The following is a 16,884-nucleotide window of genomic DNA, read 5'->3' on the forward strand; positions in this document are numbered from 1 at the left end:
TCAGCTCCTCTCCCAGGCCAGGGAGAAACACAGCATCATTCCGCACTGTCAGGCCCTGAGGCTGCCGTCAGCTCAGGAAGTTGGCGTGTGAATCAGAGGTGTTGGCAGCTGACCCGTCCGCTAACATTCATGAATTTACTAGCACTCCTTTCCCCTCTGTTCAGATGTGTGGGTTATTGAGGTTGCTGGCTGTCGGGTTAATGTCTAGGGCTTTTCAGGGGGCTCTGTGTTTTCTTCAGCTCAGAGTCGGGGGTTCATCAGCAGACACTGTCTGTGACTTGCTCTTAGAAACTGTGAGGTGCCCAGCCAGCTGGCTCTGAGAGCATGCTAGCCGATTTTCTCTTCTAAACCAGCAACATCCCATTCATTCAGTTCCCAAGTCTCTACTTGAAGGCCTGCTATGAGCTGGACACTGTGTTAGGTGGAGGGCATACCATAGTGAAAAGACACTGACTCAGGCCAGCTCTCAGGAGCTTATGGGCCAGTAGAGAGGAAATCACTCAAAACCTCTGAAATCACAACTGTGATCAGTGCTAAGAGAGCAAGTACCTGGTGCTGTGAGAGTCATCACTGGGGAGGCTTGATTTCATCTGAGGATTTTGTCTGTGGAAGTCATGTTTGAGCTGAGATCTGAAGAAGCAAATATTAGCTAAACAAAGGTTCAGGGAGGAAGAAGTTCCAGGTAGAGAAGAGTATTGTGCAAAGGTCCTGAGGTGAGCATGGACTGGAGGGTCTGAAAGCAGCCAGTGGGAAGAGAACCAGGGGGAACAAGATGAGAGGTGAGACCATAGAGGCAGGCAGGACTGGGACTACACTTTCTAATGCAGGAGCCACCAGCCACATGGGGTTATTTAAATCTGAACTTTAATTAAAATCAACTGGTTACATTAATTTAAACTACTTAATTTAAAATGAATGAAATCAAAGTATAAATTCAGTTCCTTGATTATACAAGCCACATTTCAAATTCTACTTGTGGCCAGTGGCTACCATACTGGACAGTGAAGATACAAAGCATTTCCATCATCGCAGAAAGTTCTGCTGGACAGCACCACCTAGATTGTGAATGGCTTCATGAACCCATAATAAGAATTTTCTGGAGGGCAGAGGGAAAAGTCTTAACATAGACTAAGCAGCATTGGGAATCAGAAAAGATTCTATTTGGAGAAATAACACTTTGGGAAAAGAATGGAAGGTGAATTCCATGGATCCCACACACTAGAGATGTGGGCAGAGAGCCGGCAAACAGAGGCCTGGATTCAAACCCTGCCTGTGTGGCAAGAGTGAGCCTTGTCTTCTTGGGTGGCTTTGGAAGTAGAAGTACAAGGACCTGGTGGAAAGTAGGGGCAAATCAGCGTGTTCCTGCAGCCACAGGCTTCCCAAGCATGATCAGGTGTCGGAAAGTGTATTCTGGGGAGGCCCAGGCAGTCATGGCCAGGAGCCAGAAGCAAGTTCAGGTCTCTGGGAATGCAACGTGGGCTCAGGAAGGGCAGTGTGGGCCCAGCCCTAAAACTTGCCTACCAGAATGGGTCCGGTGCAGGGGCGGGGCTGGCAACAGGTGGCACAGGGAGTTGCATGCGTCCTCCCCAGAATCTAAGTAATATGTGTATGAGTGTCCTTGGCCTGTCACAAACCTGGAGACTTAAAACAGCAGAAGTTTATTCTGTCTCAGTTCTGGAGGCCAGAAATCAGAAATCAAGGTGTCTGCAGAGTTGGTCCCTTTGGAGGGAGCATTTGTTCATTGACTCGCCTAGCATCTGGTGTGGCTGGCAATCCTTGGCATCCTTGGCTCAAAGCTACATTGCTCCAGTCTCTACCTCCATTATCACATGGTCTCCTCTGTGTGTATCTGTGTATCCTCTCCTCTTTTATAAGAACATCAGTCATTGGATTTAGAGCTCACCCTAATCCAGTATGACTTCATTTTAATTTGGTGACTTCCACAAGAGCCTAATTTACAGAGCTTCTGAGTTGGTGAACATGTGAAGATGTGAGGAGGATGGGACGCTCAGTGAAAGAGAGAAAGCATGGAAGCACCACACCCACTCCTGTATAACTTGCCCTATGTATCTCCTCCATCTAGCTGTTCCTGAGTTCTGTCCTTTTATAGTAACCAGTAACTTCAGTGGCTTCACCATTATACATCCCCACCAACCACCTATGAGGGATCCAGTTGCTCTGCATCCTCATTGCCATTTGGTATTATTAACATTGTTCTATTTTGGCTCTTCTGATAATTTGACAGTAGTATTAGCGGGATTTTAAACCACATGGGGTGTGTTGCTGGGGGACATATGAGGGAACTGTATGCATTTTAACAGTAAAATGTACTGTAATGCAGAGAGTCTGAATAAAAAAACAGCCTTGTGCCAGGAGACTTCACAAGGCTGCACACTCAGGAGAGGCTGTTTTGCACACCAGTGGATTTAGGGGCACTTGGCAGGAGCCAGAGGGAAACAGATCTTTGGAGAAGTGAACAATCCCACTGAAGACAAAGAAAGTGAGTCCTTCCTTAGCAAAGTCCCAGTTACTCTACCCAGGAATTTCTCCAAGATTATTTAATCATAGTGGCAACAATGAGACACTGTTTTAGTGGGGAGTAGGCAAGGGGAATGGCACCCCATTCCAGAACTCTTGCCTGGAAAATCCCATGGATGGAGGAGCCTGGTAGGCTGCAGTCCATGGGGTCGCTGAGAGTCGGACACGACTGAGCGACTTCACTTTCACGCACTGGAGAAGGAAATGGCAACCCACTCCAGTGTTCTTGCCTGGAGAATTCCAGGGACAGGGGAGCCTGGTGGGCTGCCAGACATCTATGGGGTCACACAGAGTCAGACACGACTGAAGCGACTTAGCAGCAGCAGCAGCAGCAGGCAAGGGGAGGAGGAGCCTATTTCCTGGTAATGTCACATTCATAGGTACCAAGAGTTAGGACTTGAACATATTTGGAAGAGGATGCACAATTCAACTCATTGAATATGGCTGGTATGGTAGAGTGATAAAACATTTGAGTTTGAGGTCATGGTCAACGGGTCCATGCACTGGCTCAGCCACTCACCAGCTTGGAAGGCAGCTCTGCTCATTTCTGTATCACCAATGTCACTGATCACTCACAAACTTGACCAAATCTCCTAGCCTAATTGAATCACATTACCCTTACCTGGGATGTGGTGATCCTGTTTACTGCATCATGGGACTGCTGGGAGGGTCACATAAGGTAATATATATAGTACACATAGCAGTGCTTGGTATATAAGTGAAAGTAAAATTTGCTCAGCCATGTCCGACTCTTTGCGACCCCAGGGACTATAAAGTCCATGGGATTCTCCAGGCCAGAATACTGGAGTGGGTAGCCATTCCCTCCTCTAGGGGATCTTTCCAACCCAGGGATCGAGCCCAGGTCTCCCACATTATAGGCAATTCTTTACCAACTGAGCCCCTAGGGGAACCCAAGAATACTGGAGTGGGTAACCTATCCCTTCTGCAGCAGATCTTCCTGACCTAGGATTCAAACCGGGGTCTCCTGCTTTGCAGGCAGATTCTTGACCAGCTGAGCTACCAGAAGTATCCACAAAAGATAGTAGTTCTTTCCACAGAAGGTATATATAAACTATGACAGGTCACAGTCAGCAAGCTGATGCCCAGGGGAACCCCAATCAAGAGGCAGAGCACATAGATGGGGAATCTGGTTGAGATCATACTTAGGAATTAAAGTAGGCAGGTGCCAACAGGGACACCAGACACAGGTAGCAAGCTGAGGCTTTCCAGGTTTCACTCTCAGGTATGAGGCTAGTGTCTGACCAGCAGCCAAGGAGCCTGGATACTAACGGCAAAAATGTGGAGCTGTAGCTAGTTAAGCATTCTTTCCTTCAGTTTTGGTTGTGGAGATGTGGTAAAGCAAGTGGTGCCAATCAACCCCATGTAAGCTTGGAGGAGAGTAGGACAGCTTCTTTGTAAATAGAAAGCTGCTTATGGTGATGGAGTCCTCGAAGTGCTATCCTGTCGGGTCCAGAGGTTTATAGAAAAAGGCATGGAAGGTCTTTGGTGAGGCAGATGGAGCTAACAAACCACCCATAAGACCAATGAATATGTCGGAGGAGTCAGATGTTTGTTTTGTTCAAGGACATGATTACTGACAGCAAAGTCTTCAGACCATCTGTGAGCCTCAGTTTCCCTCCATAAATAATACAGGTTGGAATAGATGCGCTGAAGGTCTCTTGTCCAGCTCTGACAGCCTATGATTTTATGAATCATCCTCAAAGAAAACTTGCACAAGTAGGAAGAGCCTGCCAAGATTGGGCCTTTCATTCTGAGTAATGAGCTGAAACAGCAAAGGCTTGACATCTGTTCGGCTCTTTCAAGGGAAGTTGGACAAAATAATGCCTTTTTCAAAGAAATCGTAACCAACGGTGAAATGTAGTATTTCCTGCCTAAACCAAGTGGAGAACTCCAGCCTTGCTGAAGCCCAAGGGAGAACACACATCAAAACTTCTCATAAAGAAAGTCAGGTTGACCAGCTGTCTTGCTGCTGTAGACACAGAATGCCCAGACACCCCTGCCTTCTAACACCATTAAAACCAGAGAGCAGAAAGGCTGGTGGAGAGATTCTGAAGATTCTGAGACCATCTGGGGAAAGGAAGAGGGCCTGTGGTTGGCTTTCTGGCTAGCCCGGGAATACTGCTAGTTGAGATAAGCATTGGCCACAAACACCTTGATCCTCGAGTTACTGACATTCTCATCCAACCTGCTATCAAAAGCCAAAGGAAGACTTGCCACTGCTGACTTTGAGATTCTTCCCAAGAATCCATTCCAAGCCCCAGAAGCCAATCCCAGAGACCAGTTCCAAATGCATTCTGAGCAGTGATGATGACTTTGGAGTCAGAACAGAACCTCCCAAAGTGATGTGCTTTGAAAGGACAGGGCTAGGGGAAGCCAAGTTCTAGAATCATGACATGCCAACATTATAAGGGATCCTAGAACTTCAGGGCTTAAAGAGATCCTCCAGAATGTCCCACTGAAGTTCCCACTCCACTTGGAATCTTATCCAGTCTTCAATAGGGATTCCCTTGCCTGGAAGCTGCATGAGAGCAGAGCTGGGTCTCTTGCTCGCCTCTCTACCCAGACTGTTCCACAGTAGGTCTTGACCAAATACACACTAGTCACCGGGCACCTTCCCTGACAGTTCTCTCTCCTTTTGTTGCTTTCCTTTGAACACACCCCGAGATGAGAGTACTCCAGGGAGCCGAGGTAGCAGCAGCTGCCCATTTCTTCTCCCTTGCCTTCAAAGCTAGACAAGTTCCAACACACACGTTTAGAAATTCGCCAAAGAAAGATCCCAGTATCAAACAGCCTTTCTAATAGGCTCCCCTTCCTTGATGTTCCCAAGTAGTCCTAAGTTTCATTAAAGCCTTGGGCTCCTAATGTCAATAATCAGCCATGGGGGCTGGTGTTAGAAGGAGAAACATTGGGATGAGCAACACCAGGGTTATGCGTTTGCCAACGTCCCCCAGCCTGGGGCACCAACAGAGTCGTTTCAGAGCTGGGGTTCTACCCATAGCAATCCTCCTTGCCTTGAAGTCTCATTTCAACTTGGTTGCTGGTTTCTATTCTAGGATTGGTGGAGTCAGAGGTGTGTTAACAGCTACCACTTAGAAAAGAATTTGATTAATGTCCATTTTCCCTACTAGACTGTAAGCCCCATAAAGGCAGAAACCACGTCTGTTTGGCTCCGCTGTGTATCCCTAGTGCCTAGTGGATCTCACAAAATAATTAATTAACTGTTTAATTAATCAACTAATTAAGCTAGGCAAAGTCAGAGGGTGACTGCCTAGGGACTGTTGTTTGGAAGGGGGTTCTCAGAGGCAGCTGCTGCCGCCCTTAGCAAAAGGGTCTTTAGTGCTGATCTTTAGGACTCAGTCTCCCTTTCTGTTCTGCCCCATCTGAGGAAGGGAATTGATTATTTTGTTCACATTCTGGTAGATATCCACAGGAGCCTCTGAGAGGGAAACATTATTAATCAACAAACACTGCATAGGCTGAGATGGGGCTTGGTGGTAGAAAAACAGAGCAGTGAATCAGCCACAGTCCCAACTGTGCTTAGGAACTTACAGGTAAGCAGGCAGATATGACGAAAGGACATATGCCCGCACATACTGCCATTTCAACGGTGCAGGTTAGGGCCTTACCACAGGACAGAAGGAGCTTCACGGGCGTTTAGAATTGGAGGCTATCAGGGAGGACTTCTTGGAAGAGGATGCATGTGCAAACGAATATTTAAGGCGGTGAAAGTTAGACAGCAGGGAGAGGCATTCTCAACAGGGCACACTGTATGTAAAACACAGAGGTCAAGAAGGGAATGTGGTAAACAAAAAGCAGTTAAGCGGGACCTTGTGCTGGAGGAGAGCAGTGGGGCAAGCCTGCAAAGGTGGGAAGGAGAGATTGCAGATGTTTAATCAGAAAAAGCTCAGACTAGAGATATGAAACTTTAATTACTCCCCTCGTTAGAAGTGTGATGGGGTGAGCTCTATCGGCATGTGAACATCCCTAGCTTTCTCCAACCCCTTCCCTGCCTCCTCTGCTCTGTCCTCTTCCTGACCCTCTGCTACTAAAGAGGGCTCAAAATTTGTCTGTTTCATTTCTCCTCCTGCCCTTTCCCACCAAATAGAGTTTTATTTTTGCCCAACAGGTTTCGGGGGCTTTGAGGATATATAGAATATCCAAAATGGGGTAAAGCATGCGAGAAGTAGATAGGAAAGGAAAACGGATATAAATAAGGGGTGCTGTGGATTGTGTCCTCTTCATGACATTTGAAAGTCACAAAGAAAGAACACAAGCTATTTTTAAATGTTTGTAGATTGCTGAACTATATTTGACAAGGCACCGTTTTGAGAATGGACCACATGGGTTATAGCTGTAATAGTGTTCCTTTCTCCACATGTTGATACCACTGTCCTCTTCCTCAAGGCCATCAGCTCTTGGATAACAGGGGTTAAGTCTAATTCACCATTATCTCCCAGCACCCAGGGCATTGCCTGGCCCAGAAGAAGAATTAGTAAACAGTTCCAGGGTTCAGGCAACAAATTCCACTTCACTCCCTCATCTCTCCTCCTTTCAAGAAGGGATGTTCTGTCCCCTGCTAGTCTTAGGCTTTGCTCATAGTCTGTCTATGTCTCTCTCACTGCAGAAGGCAGATCTGGCTGTGGCCCCCCTGACCATCACCCACGTCCGTGAGAAGGCCATCGATTTCTCCAAGCCCTTCATGACCCTCGGCGTGAGCATCCTCTATCGCAAGCCCAATGGCACCAACCCTAGTGTCTTCTCCTTCCTCAACCCCCTGTCCCCAGACATCTGGATGTATGTGCTTCTCGCCTACCTGGGTGTCAGCTGTGTCCTCTTTGTCATCGCCAGGTAAGGGCAATGCCCTGGTCAGAGCTCTGGCCCAGGGTTAGGAGCTCAGGGAGCCAGGCAAGTCTCCCCATCCTCTGTGCAGTTGGCACAGAAGACCCAGGTTCAGACCACTGCTTACCTTCTCCTGTCTCTTTCCCTGAGGCTCAGATCCTTTCATATCCCCCAAGGAACATTTCATGGCCCTCTAACTTGAATCCCCCAGTCCTCACCCTGGTCTGTGTCCATGACTTTAAGAGGTATCAGTTGTATCCTAGGTCCTATGAGCAGGCTTGGAGAGGTTCAATCACTCCCCAGAGCTGGACCACTTGGACCAGGCACCCAGTACAGCAGACCCAGGTGGCCCAGCAGGTAACTTAAAACTCAGAAAACAGACTGTGTCCATCCACTCCACAACAACAGGAGGAACAATGCCACATAAACTCACTTGCACGCACACATGCAGAAACTTGACTTGCACACAGCCTTACCTGCCTCTGCCACATGCTAGCAATACTCTTGCATATTCAGCTGTTCACGTGAAGTAGGCGTAGCACATCCTTACTGGTGGGTCATACTAGAGGCCACTGGGAAACGGATTTAGCCCAGTGCTTACTGAGCACCTACTCTGTGCCAAGCACCATGCTCTGTCCTTTATAGCCAGTTATCTTATTTGATTCTCGTGGCCTCGCATGAAGGGGAGACAGCCGACACTCAGAAAGGCTCATACTCTCCCAGGCCACCCTAGCAATGAGGGACACATCCAGCTCGTTGAACTCAGGTCACCAAGTGTTTCATCTGCAGCCCACATCTCTGCCACCTGAACACCTGTGTTCTACTTCCGCCCCAAGTTGGTAGCTCCTGGCCCCCCGCCCTCTGCCGCCTCCCTCCAGGCTCCAGCCCCAGCCCTTGCCCTGCTTCTTTTTTCTCTAAATTCTAACAAGGTGTGATGCGAGACTTCTCCGGAGAAGCAATCTGAGATCCAAGGACTTGGTGTGTCGGCCTTTTTCTCTGCTGAGTCTTCTTTGAAAGCTTTCTCCCCACCCTGCTCCTTTTCACTCCCTCCTCCCACACAGACACAGACCAAAGGGAAGGATGTGAGAGAGGAAATTGTCCTGCCTGCTCGCCCAGCCGGCAGCCCAACCTGCCACAGAGAGACCTTCATTATGCCTCTTGTCTCTAATGGTCTAACAAGCCTTTGAAAGCCAGGAGCCATTCTCCAGAGCTCTCACCATAATTTTAGCAGCGCCAGCCGGCCTCTTGGCTCCCCACCCCCTCGAAAACAGCTCGAGCTTTCCCAGCATCAGCTTTGCTCATTTGATGTGTATCCCATCCCCCTCCAATTCCTGGCCTTTCATCCCCTGCAGCCGAGCCTGCTTTCCACCCCTTACCTTCTGGCCAGGCAGGTAGGAGCCCCTCCTCCCAAGGTCAGGATGAGAAGATTTTCTGGAAGAGAAGGGATTTCTGGAGCTGCTGGAATGACACAGAATGCCTGGAGAGAGAGGAGAGGGCCAAGGGTCTTGATCACAGAGCCATGGATAGCATCACAGGACGATCATCAGTGTACCACTCACACAACACAATTCACACCCATCCTGTCAAATCCTTACAGCAGTCCTGGTAAGGTCAGTATAATTATCCCCACTCTACAGAAGCAGAAACTGAGGCTCAGAGGGGGTAAGTCTTTGCCCAAAGCCAGAAAGCCTTTTGTCGCAGAGTTGGGCTTCAAATCAAGACTTGCCGGACTTTTAATCAGGGGTGGCACACACAGGAAGCATGAGAGAGTGAAGCACGCTGGGTGGTAGGCAGCAGGGGGTGGTGGGGACTGAGGCAAACTCGAGCACACACCTGGAGAAAAGGGTCATTACCACTCAACTCCAACAGACCATGCCAAGCAGGAATGCAGGCCAGCGCTGTGGGGGTTCATGATTTTAGAGAGAGTTTCAGATCTTCATGTGATGCCTCATGGCTTTTATAAATAGCCACTAATTAGATTTTTTAGAATGCCGTTGAGGTCAAGCACAGCCCATCTGTAGTGTGGAAGTGGCCCTCTGTCCCCTCCCTGTGTATGCCCTGTGTCCTTTGGACCTCTGCTTGCTGGTTACCAGAGAGCTAGACACAACTGTGCAAGAGATAGGGTCTGCAAAGGGTGAGTAGGTGTCTAGATTCTTTCTGGGCAGCTCCAGCAAGACACAGGACTGTCCATCCTACAAACTGGCCAGCCTATGCCTGGCTAGCATTGGAGTCTAGGCATTGACCAAGGCCTTTCTCTATGAGAAGAAAAGGGAGGCAGGGAGGGAGGGAAAGAAGGAGGAAGGGAGGGAAGGCGTGGGGAGGGACGATGCTTGCCATCATGGAGACCAGGCCAGTTGGCACTCACAACAAGGAGATAATCCTAAGTGCTTGACCCTGGAAACAGGACTGAGGGAGAGCCGCCAGTCCAGCCCCCCAGGAGTCACATTCCAGCCAAATCCAGTACAGATGAGAGCCCCAGGGAAGAGGTGATCCCAGCCACAGTTGGTGCTCTGTCTACACCTGTCATCTGGGGCTGGAGTTTAGCCTTCACCCTTCAGGGGAGACAGAGTATCTCCAAGTCAGTCTCTCCCACTGACTTGCAAAACTTGGAGAACCTCTTGTAGCCACAAGCCATAAATCCAAGATTCATCATTCACTTCAGTGGCACCCTCCTTACTGTCCAGCAGCCATCCCACCCCTCTGTCCTCCTGGGGCACTGGAGTGGGAATCTGGGCCCCTCCACCCCCTGACTGCAGGACCACCGCCAGCTGGAGGGCCCAAGCTGCCTCCCCGCCTGTGAAGTGGGCATCTGCTGCGCTGTCTGCCCTCAAGGGGTAGTGAGGACCCAGGTCTACAACAAGACTTAATAACCCGGAGATCCATTCTAGACCAGTTATTTTTATCATGGTAAGAAATTCCACCTCCGGGAATGTATCCTGTTGAAAGCCACCACTGAGCCTCACTTTACATGCATGTGCGTGCTTGGTTGCTTCGGTCATGTCTGACTCTGTGTGAGCTACCCATGGACTGTAGCCTATCAGGCTCCTCTGTCCATGAGATTCTCCAGGCAAGAATACTGGAATGAGTTGCCATGCCCTCCTCCAGGGGATCTTCCCGACCCAAGGATCAAACCCATGTCTCCTGCGGCTCCCGCACTACGGGCGGATTCTTTACTGCTGAACCACCGGGGAAGCCCTGCCTCACTTTACAGTCCTCCATGAATCTAGAAAGCCTTCTCAGCAAGGCCCTAGACAAGGCTGCCCTTTGGCCTGGGGACTCATAGAAGTGTGGGCAAGGATGTTTCTTTCAGCAGAGTGTATCACAATGGGAAAAAGGGCCAGGCTGTGTCAACAAAAGAGGAGTGGTTAAAAACACCCATTAACTGAAAAATTATACAAACGAACTTATTCACAAAACAGAAAGAGATTCACAGGCATAGAAAACAAACTTATGGCTACCAAAGGGGATGGAGGGAAACTGGGGAGAGGGGAGGGTAAAAATTAGGAGTTTTGGATTAATACATACACACTACTGTACAGAAAGTAGAACAACAGGGACCTACTGTATAATAGCAAATGCTATACTGTAACACATGCTATACTCAATAGCTTATGATAACCTATAATGGAAAAGAATCTGAAAAAGAATATACATATAGAACTAAAGCACTGTGCTGTGTGCCTGAAACTGGCATAACATTGTAAATCAACTATACTTCAGTGTTAAAAATATTTTTTTAAAAAATCCTATCAAGTAGTTATAGAGAATAAAGGGCATTAGGAGTAAAGGTTCTAGAAAGAGGGTGGTGGCTTATTAAGTGACAAATCAAGACCTTAGACATTATTATGGTATGATGTGATTTTTTTCTATGTAAAAGGATGATTACATGTATCATATCTATCTATCTATATTCATATATATTGTGTGTATGTACATGAAAAAAGCAGGGCTCATGAGATCTCATCAGAAATCACCTTTGCTTTGTCCCTCACCCACTTTTCACCCACCTGCCAAAAGAAGGAACTGGCAACCCACTCCAGTACCCTTGCCTGGAGAATCCCATGGACAGAGGAGCCTGGTGGGCTAGAGTCCTCGGGGTCGCAAAGAGTCGGGCACGACTGAGTGACTAACTCACACACCTTTCAGTGTGTACAGAGGAGAAGTTCTTTGCCCCAGTGAAAGCTCTGCTAGGACCTGTCACTTTTTGGATCACTTCCAGAGCACAGAAACCCTAGGTCTCTCTCTGTAGCACAAACACACTTTCAACTCAGAAGTTAGAAGGCTGAGTCCGGTATAGTCCTCCACGTTTCTATCGTCATGCACAGTTCAGACTCCTCCCCTTGCCCCCTTGCGGGTCTGCTTTGGCAGTACCTCCTTAGTCTGCCCACGCCCTGTTCAATGCCTGGTCCTTCAGCAGCCCCCGCCCTATGGCTTCTCTCTGTTGGAGTCTCATTGCCTTTCTTGGATACGAGTCGCGATGGGTCTCTTCTGTATAAGCCCATCTGGTCCAGGAAAACAACCTCAGCCCTGACTGTGCCAGGCCTGCAGGCCAGTCCTGTGCAGCAAGGACTTACTCTCGTAGAAAACATGCATCAGCCCGACCCCTGCCCTCCAGATTTCCCAGCTAGTGTCCACCACATCCTTACAGAGCCATTTTCAGGCTCTCCCAGCCATCCTGTGGAAGCCACTCTCCCTAGACTTCACTGTGGGAATGCAGGGGCCCCTGAGTGCACAGCTCTCCAAAGGCTTTCTCTAAAACCCTTCTCACAACAGCCTCTCATCTCCGCTCTCTTCATCCTCTATCTCTTCCTTGTGGATTTTTAGAGCCTCTAGCCAGATCGTGGTCATTCCCTTTGAAAATCCCCATCTTGATTTGAAGCCTCACTTTGGAATTTCCTATTTGCAGGATCTTTCCACTTCATGAAAACCAAATTCTTTTCATGTGAGCATTTTGGTGATCAATGTTTAATTTACTAAAGCTTTTAGAAGAGAGATGGAAAGTCACAGCCTCACTCTTAAAACGCATCACACTTTACAAAACAAAAGAAAATTCCATCAGACATGTGTCTCCTTCCCGGTCTCTCATCTCAGCATCTGACCCTACACCAGCCACTCTGAACACACCGACATCAGCCACTTCAGCCACGTCAACCACACCAGTCACACCAACCACACTAGACTGGGGGGGACTTTCTCCAGAGTCTCTCAGTCTCTCCAGAGTGTTCCAGCTTCCTCCAACTTACATTTTCTCAACTGGAATTCACCCAATAAACAAAGACCCCTCCAGTTATCAGGTCTTCTCTTCCTTAGAAGGCAATGGGGCCGGGGAGGCTTAAATAACAGTTTTTTTTCTGTCATGCATGTATTTGTATATTCAGAGAGAAAAATCTGAAAAAAACGATAGAACACATTGTTCTTCCCAAGAGGTGGGATCATGGAGTACTTTCACTTTCTCAGTGTGTTTTATACCGTCTGAATATTTTATGAAGAGTGTATTTTACTATTTTTCTATTTCAAGGTTTTCAAAGTACACAAGTAATTTAAAAGCCTATTTTCATTTTTCAAAGTTCATGCAATACACACAAAGCAACAGGCTTCCATGAAATTTCTTCTGTGTTTCCCCTCCCCAGAGGTCAATAGTGGTTTTTTTTTTAGATCTGGATCCTTCCAGACTGTATATGCATTTGTATTCAAATGTATATAAGTAGGTACGCAACTATGTCTTCAGGAATCTATTTATGTAAATGTGATCATATTGTTCTTATTTTTATCGCTTAAAAAAAAACAAACAATATGTGTTGAAGATCCTCCCTGTTGGTGCATCTCTTCTAACAGCTGCATGCGGTTTCAGAGTGTGATGGTGGCGTAGTCTATTTAATCATTCCTCTATTGAAGGACATTTAGCTTGTTTCCAGTTTTTTGCTATTACAAACAATGCTTTGATAAACACCCCCATGCACTTCTCTTTATGCTCCTGGAAGACTCTTTTTTCTACGATGGATAATGAGTCACAGAATTGCTAGGTTGAAGGGCATGTGCACTTTTAATTTTAAGAGATACTGCTGAATTACTTTTATCACCAGAAAAGGGCACTAACAATAAAAAATGAGAAGCAAAATGACTCTGGTTTCCCATTCCCTGACTCCTTAGCAGAACAATGAAGGAATTGATGCTAAAGTGGTCGGCACATCAATGTTTGCTAAACCACCAGCTTGTAAGGCATGAACACCCCTTCCTCCCATCTCCCCAAAGATTTGCCTCATTGCTCCCCTCTTCCTGCTGCAGGTTCAGCCCTTACGAGTGGTATGACGCTCACCCCTGCAACCCAGGCTCCGAGGTGGTGGAAAATAACTTCACTCTGCTGAACAGCTTCTGGTTCGGAATGGGGTCCCTGATGCAACAAGGTATGTGTGCCCTTAGAAGGGTGCAGACACCTTTCCCAGGTCCCCAAGCTCCACCTCTGCTGGAGCTAGCTGGACTGGCTCACCGTCTGAGGCTGAAGCGTATGCCAACACCTGCGGTGGGCAGGGCTCATCCCCAGCCCCTCCTGCCCCAGCTGGGACGGACATACAGCATCCTGCCTCCTGCAGTCAACCCCCTGATTCTCACCACCGCAGAATCTGCCTGAGCAAAGTTGGGCTGAGGATGGAGGGAGACTGGAGGCAGGGAGGCTGGATGGAAGGCCACTGCAGAAATGAGACAGTGAGACCTGAGCCAGGGTAGTGGCTGTGGGAGTTGAGGCCAGAGATGGACTTTAAGAACTTCAGGATGTAGCAGGGACTGGACTTGGTGACTGCCTAGCTCTGGGGAGCCCAGTAGAAGGAAGGGGGCACATTTGTGTTGGGGCCACTAGCCTGAGTGCATCAGACCTGGTATACCCAGAAGGATGCCATTTTTCTCACATCCTCCTGAGGGAGGTTTGGGATAGGGTACCTGCCCCACCCACCACCACCATTCCCCCCTTCCACTCCACCGCTGGTAGCCTAGCTTCTGGAAAGATTTGCATCTTTCCAGATTTGCATCTATCTCAGAAAGCAGAGCACCTGCAAGGAGCAGAGGCTGGAAGACAAGCAGAGCGGGAGGGGACCCCAGCCAGGAAAGACCCCCAGAAGAACCCTACCCCCACAGTCCCTGATGACCAGGAGCCAAATGCGGATTGCCTCTGTCTATGGAATCACTGTCAGAGCCTCTTATCTCAGGGAATGAGGAGGGAGGCAAGGACCAAAGTCTCTGCCTGGGTTAGGGCCCCACAAAGGGACAAAAGGGGGGCCAGGGAGGGAAGGAGATCCAAGAGGCAAAGAATGTCCCTGTCCCTCTCTCATGTGTGTATCCTCAAGGCCTGGCACAAACCCTGGTCCTCAGTGATATCTACCAGCAAGCGCCACAGGCGTGCACAACTGATGTTATCTCAGAGTGTCCTGAGTGCCCACGACCTGCCAGGCCCTGTGAATGAAGAACCCTGGACCCGAGCAAACTCTCAGCCATAACAGAGGCCAGGGGTGGGGTCCGACAGAGCCTGACCGAGCTCACCAAGCAAACAACTAAAATAAGTCCTTCTCCCTTTGGGGGTACCTCCAGCCCCTTGTTTGGGGGAGGGCCAGGCAAATGAGGCTGAGGTGGGGGTGGGGGAGTGGTCTCCAGCAGCTGGGAAGTGACAGGCAGCTTGAGGGGGAAGCGCCTCATTCTGTCCCCACGACTAATGAGCGTCCTGAAGCCTCACCTTGCTGCTCTGTCCATCATCTCTGCTCAGTGACAGTTAGGAAAGAACCTGAAGGCCCCTCCACGCAGTAATAGCTTCTCTTCCACCTCCTGCTGCTATTCAAAGCATTGGCCCCTGATGTATTCCCCGTGAGGTTTTGATTAGGAGGGAGAAAAATGGTTATGTATTTGAAAAACTCTCCCTTGAGTGATTTCTTTGAGAAAAAAAAAATCATCCATATCAAAGCAGACGCTTTTCAGATGCAGGTCCAAATATTCTGGAAAGTTCAGGAGTCACTTGCTATTTAAATCTCTTGAAAGCCGCCTAGTTAATTACTTCAGTTAGAAGGTTTCAGCTAAACTGTGCTCCGCACCCAAGGTCGGGAAGGAAGAGTGATCGGCACTCTTTCTATTTCAGCAGAGAGCTTCGAAAAATGTTGATTTTTCTCTGCCTGCAAAGCATCGTATAGCAATCTTATATTTGTATACCACTCGCATTTCCAACACACTTTCCTCCTCAAATTATGTCATCGCAGCAGCACCGTGGTATTTTTGTGAGGCTGGGACAGAGGAAGGACGATGCTTTGCTGAGTTCCAAAGAGAGAAAATGACGGGCACAAGACCACACAGAGAGCTAAGAGCAGGATTTACTCAAGAACCCAGGGGTTCTTGAACCTGGGACATATTCAGGTGCTCAGAACCTGGGACCACACGTGTGGTTCACAGATACGCATCAGAGGGTCTGACATGCCTGTGAAATAAATATTCTGCTTGTGTGTGTTTTTGTCAAGCAGTGGTTCTTGAATTTTAGCCCAGATCAGAATCACCTAGAGGGCTTACTGAACCCAGATTGCTGGGCCTCATCCCTAAAGTTACTGATTCAGTAGGTCCTGGGTGGGACCTGAGAGTGTGCCTTTCTAACAAGTTCCCAGGTGATGCTGTCAGTCCAGGAGCTACACTTCGAGAACCACTGGTCTAAGGAAGAGGTCTCAGCTGTTACTAGATTATCAGTGGAGTCTGTGACCCAGAGGACCGAGCAGCCCTGGTTTGGGCATTTTCAGGGACTATTTGTCTCCTCCTTCCTCCCAGGGTCTGAACTGATGCCCAAAGCCCTGTCCACACGCATCATTGGTGGCATCTGGTGGTTCTTCACACTGATCATCATCTCCTCCTACACGGCCAACCTGGCTGCCTTTCTGACCGTGGAGCGCATGGAATCACCCATAGACTCTGCGGATGACCTGGCCAAGCAAACCAAAATCGAGTATGGGGCAGTCAAAGACGGGGCCACCATGACCTTCTTCAAGGTGAGACCCTCTCCCTCCCTTCACTGTCCTTCCTTAGTCACACAGAGCCAGAAATCCCAAGGGCTCAGCCCCTCCCTATTTAAGAACAATTGACTTTGGGGAGCTGTAGTGTTTTGACCAACTGGATGGTCCCAGCACAGATCCTAGAAGTTTCCATACCTGGGACAAGCAGCCTGAATATGCTGTGTTTCCCTAAATCATCAGAGGAGAACATCAAAGGAAGCTGGAGAAGGGGGAAGGAGAAGCATGGCCCAGAAAACACACAAACAGGCCCTGGGGCCAGTAGGCTCCCTGCCCTTGGCTTTGCATCTCAGGGGCTTTCATCTCCAGGAGGCTGACCTAAGCTTGGGGTGAGCTGGGAAACACCGAGGGGGCGGCAGGGGTGCATCCTCCAAGGAAGGCTTAAAACTTGAGCAAGCGTTTACGAATGTTTACCAGCATGTTACACTCGTGGAATGCTGGTGTCCAGGTAAAGCCTGTC

General features: G+C 48.6%; 1 protein-coding gene across 1 annotated transcript in view; it reads left to right on the top strand.

Moving 5' to 3' along the window:
- Window positions 1–16,884, top strand: part of GRIK3 (glutamate ionotropic receptor kainate type subunit 3) — a 255,576-nt gene that overhangs the window by 218,490 nt on the left and 20,202 nt on the right. The window contains exons 11-13 of the mRNA XM_006077572.4: window positions 7,184–7,407; window positions 13,684–13,802; window positions 16,186–16,403. Coding sequence (XP_006077634.1) covers window positions 7,184–7,407; window positions 13,684–13,802; window positions 16,186–16,403 — 561 coding nt within the window. The remainder of the gene's footprint in view (window positions 1–7,183; window positions 7,408–13,683; window positions 13,803–16,185; window positions 16,404–16,884) is intronic.

The sequence above is a fragment of the Bubalus bubalis genome, chromosome 6 (assembly GCF_019923935.1).
Source record: "Bubalus bubalis isolate 160015118507 breed Murrah chromosome 6, NDDB_SH_1, whole genome shotgun sequence".
NCBI classification, from domain to species: Eukaryota; Metazoa; Chordata; class Mammalia; order Artiodactyla; family Bovidae; genus Bubalus; species Bubalus bubalis.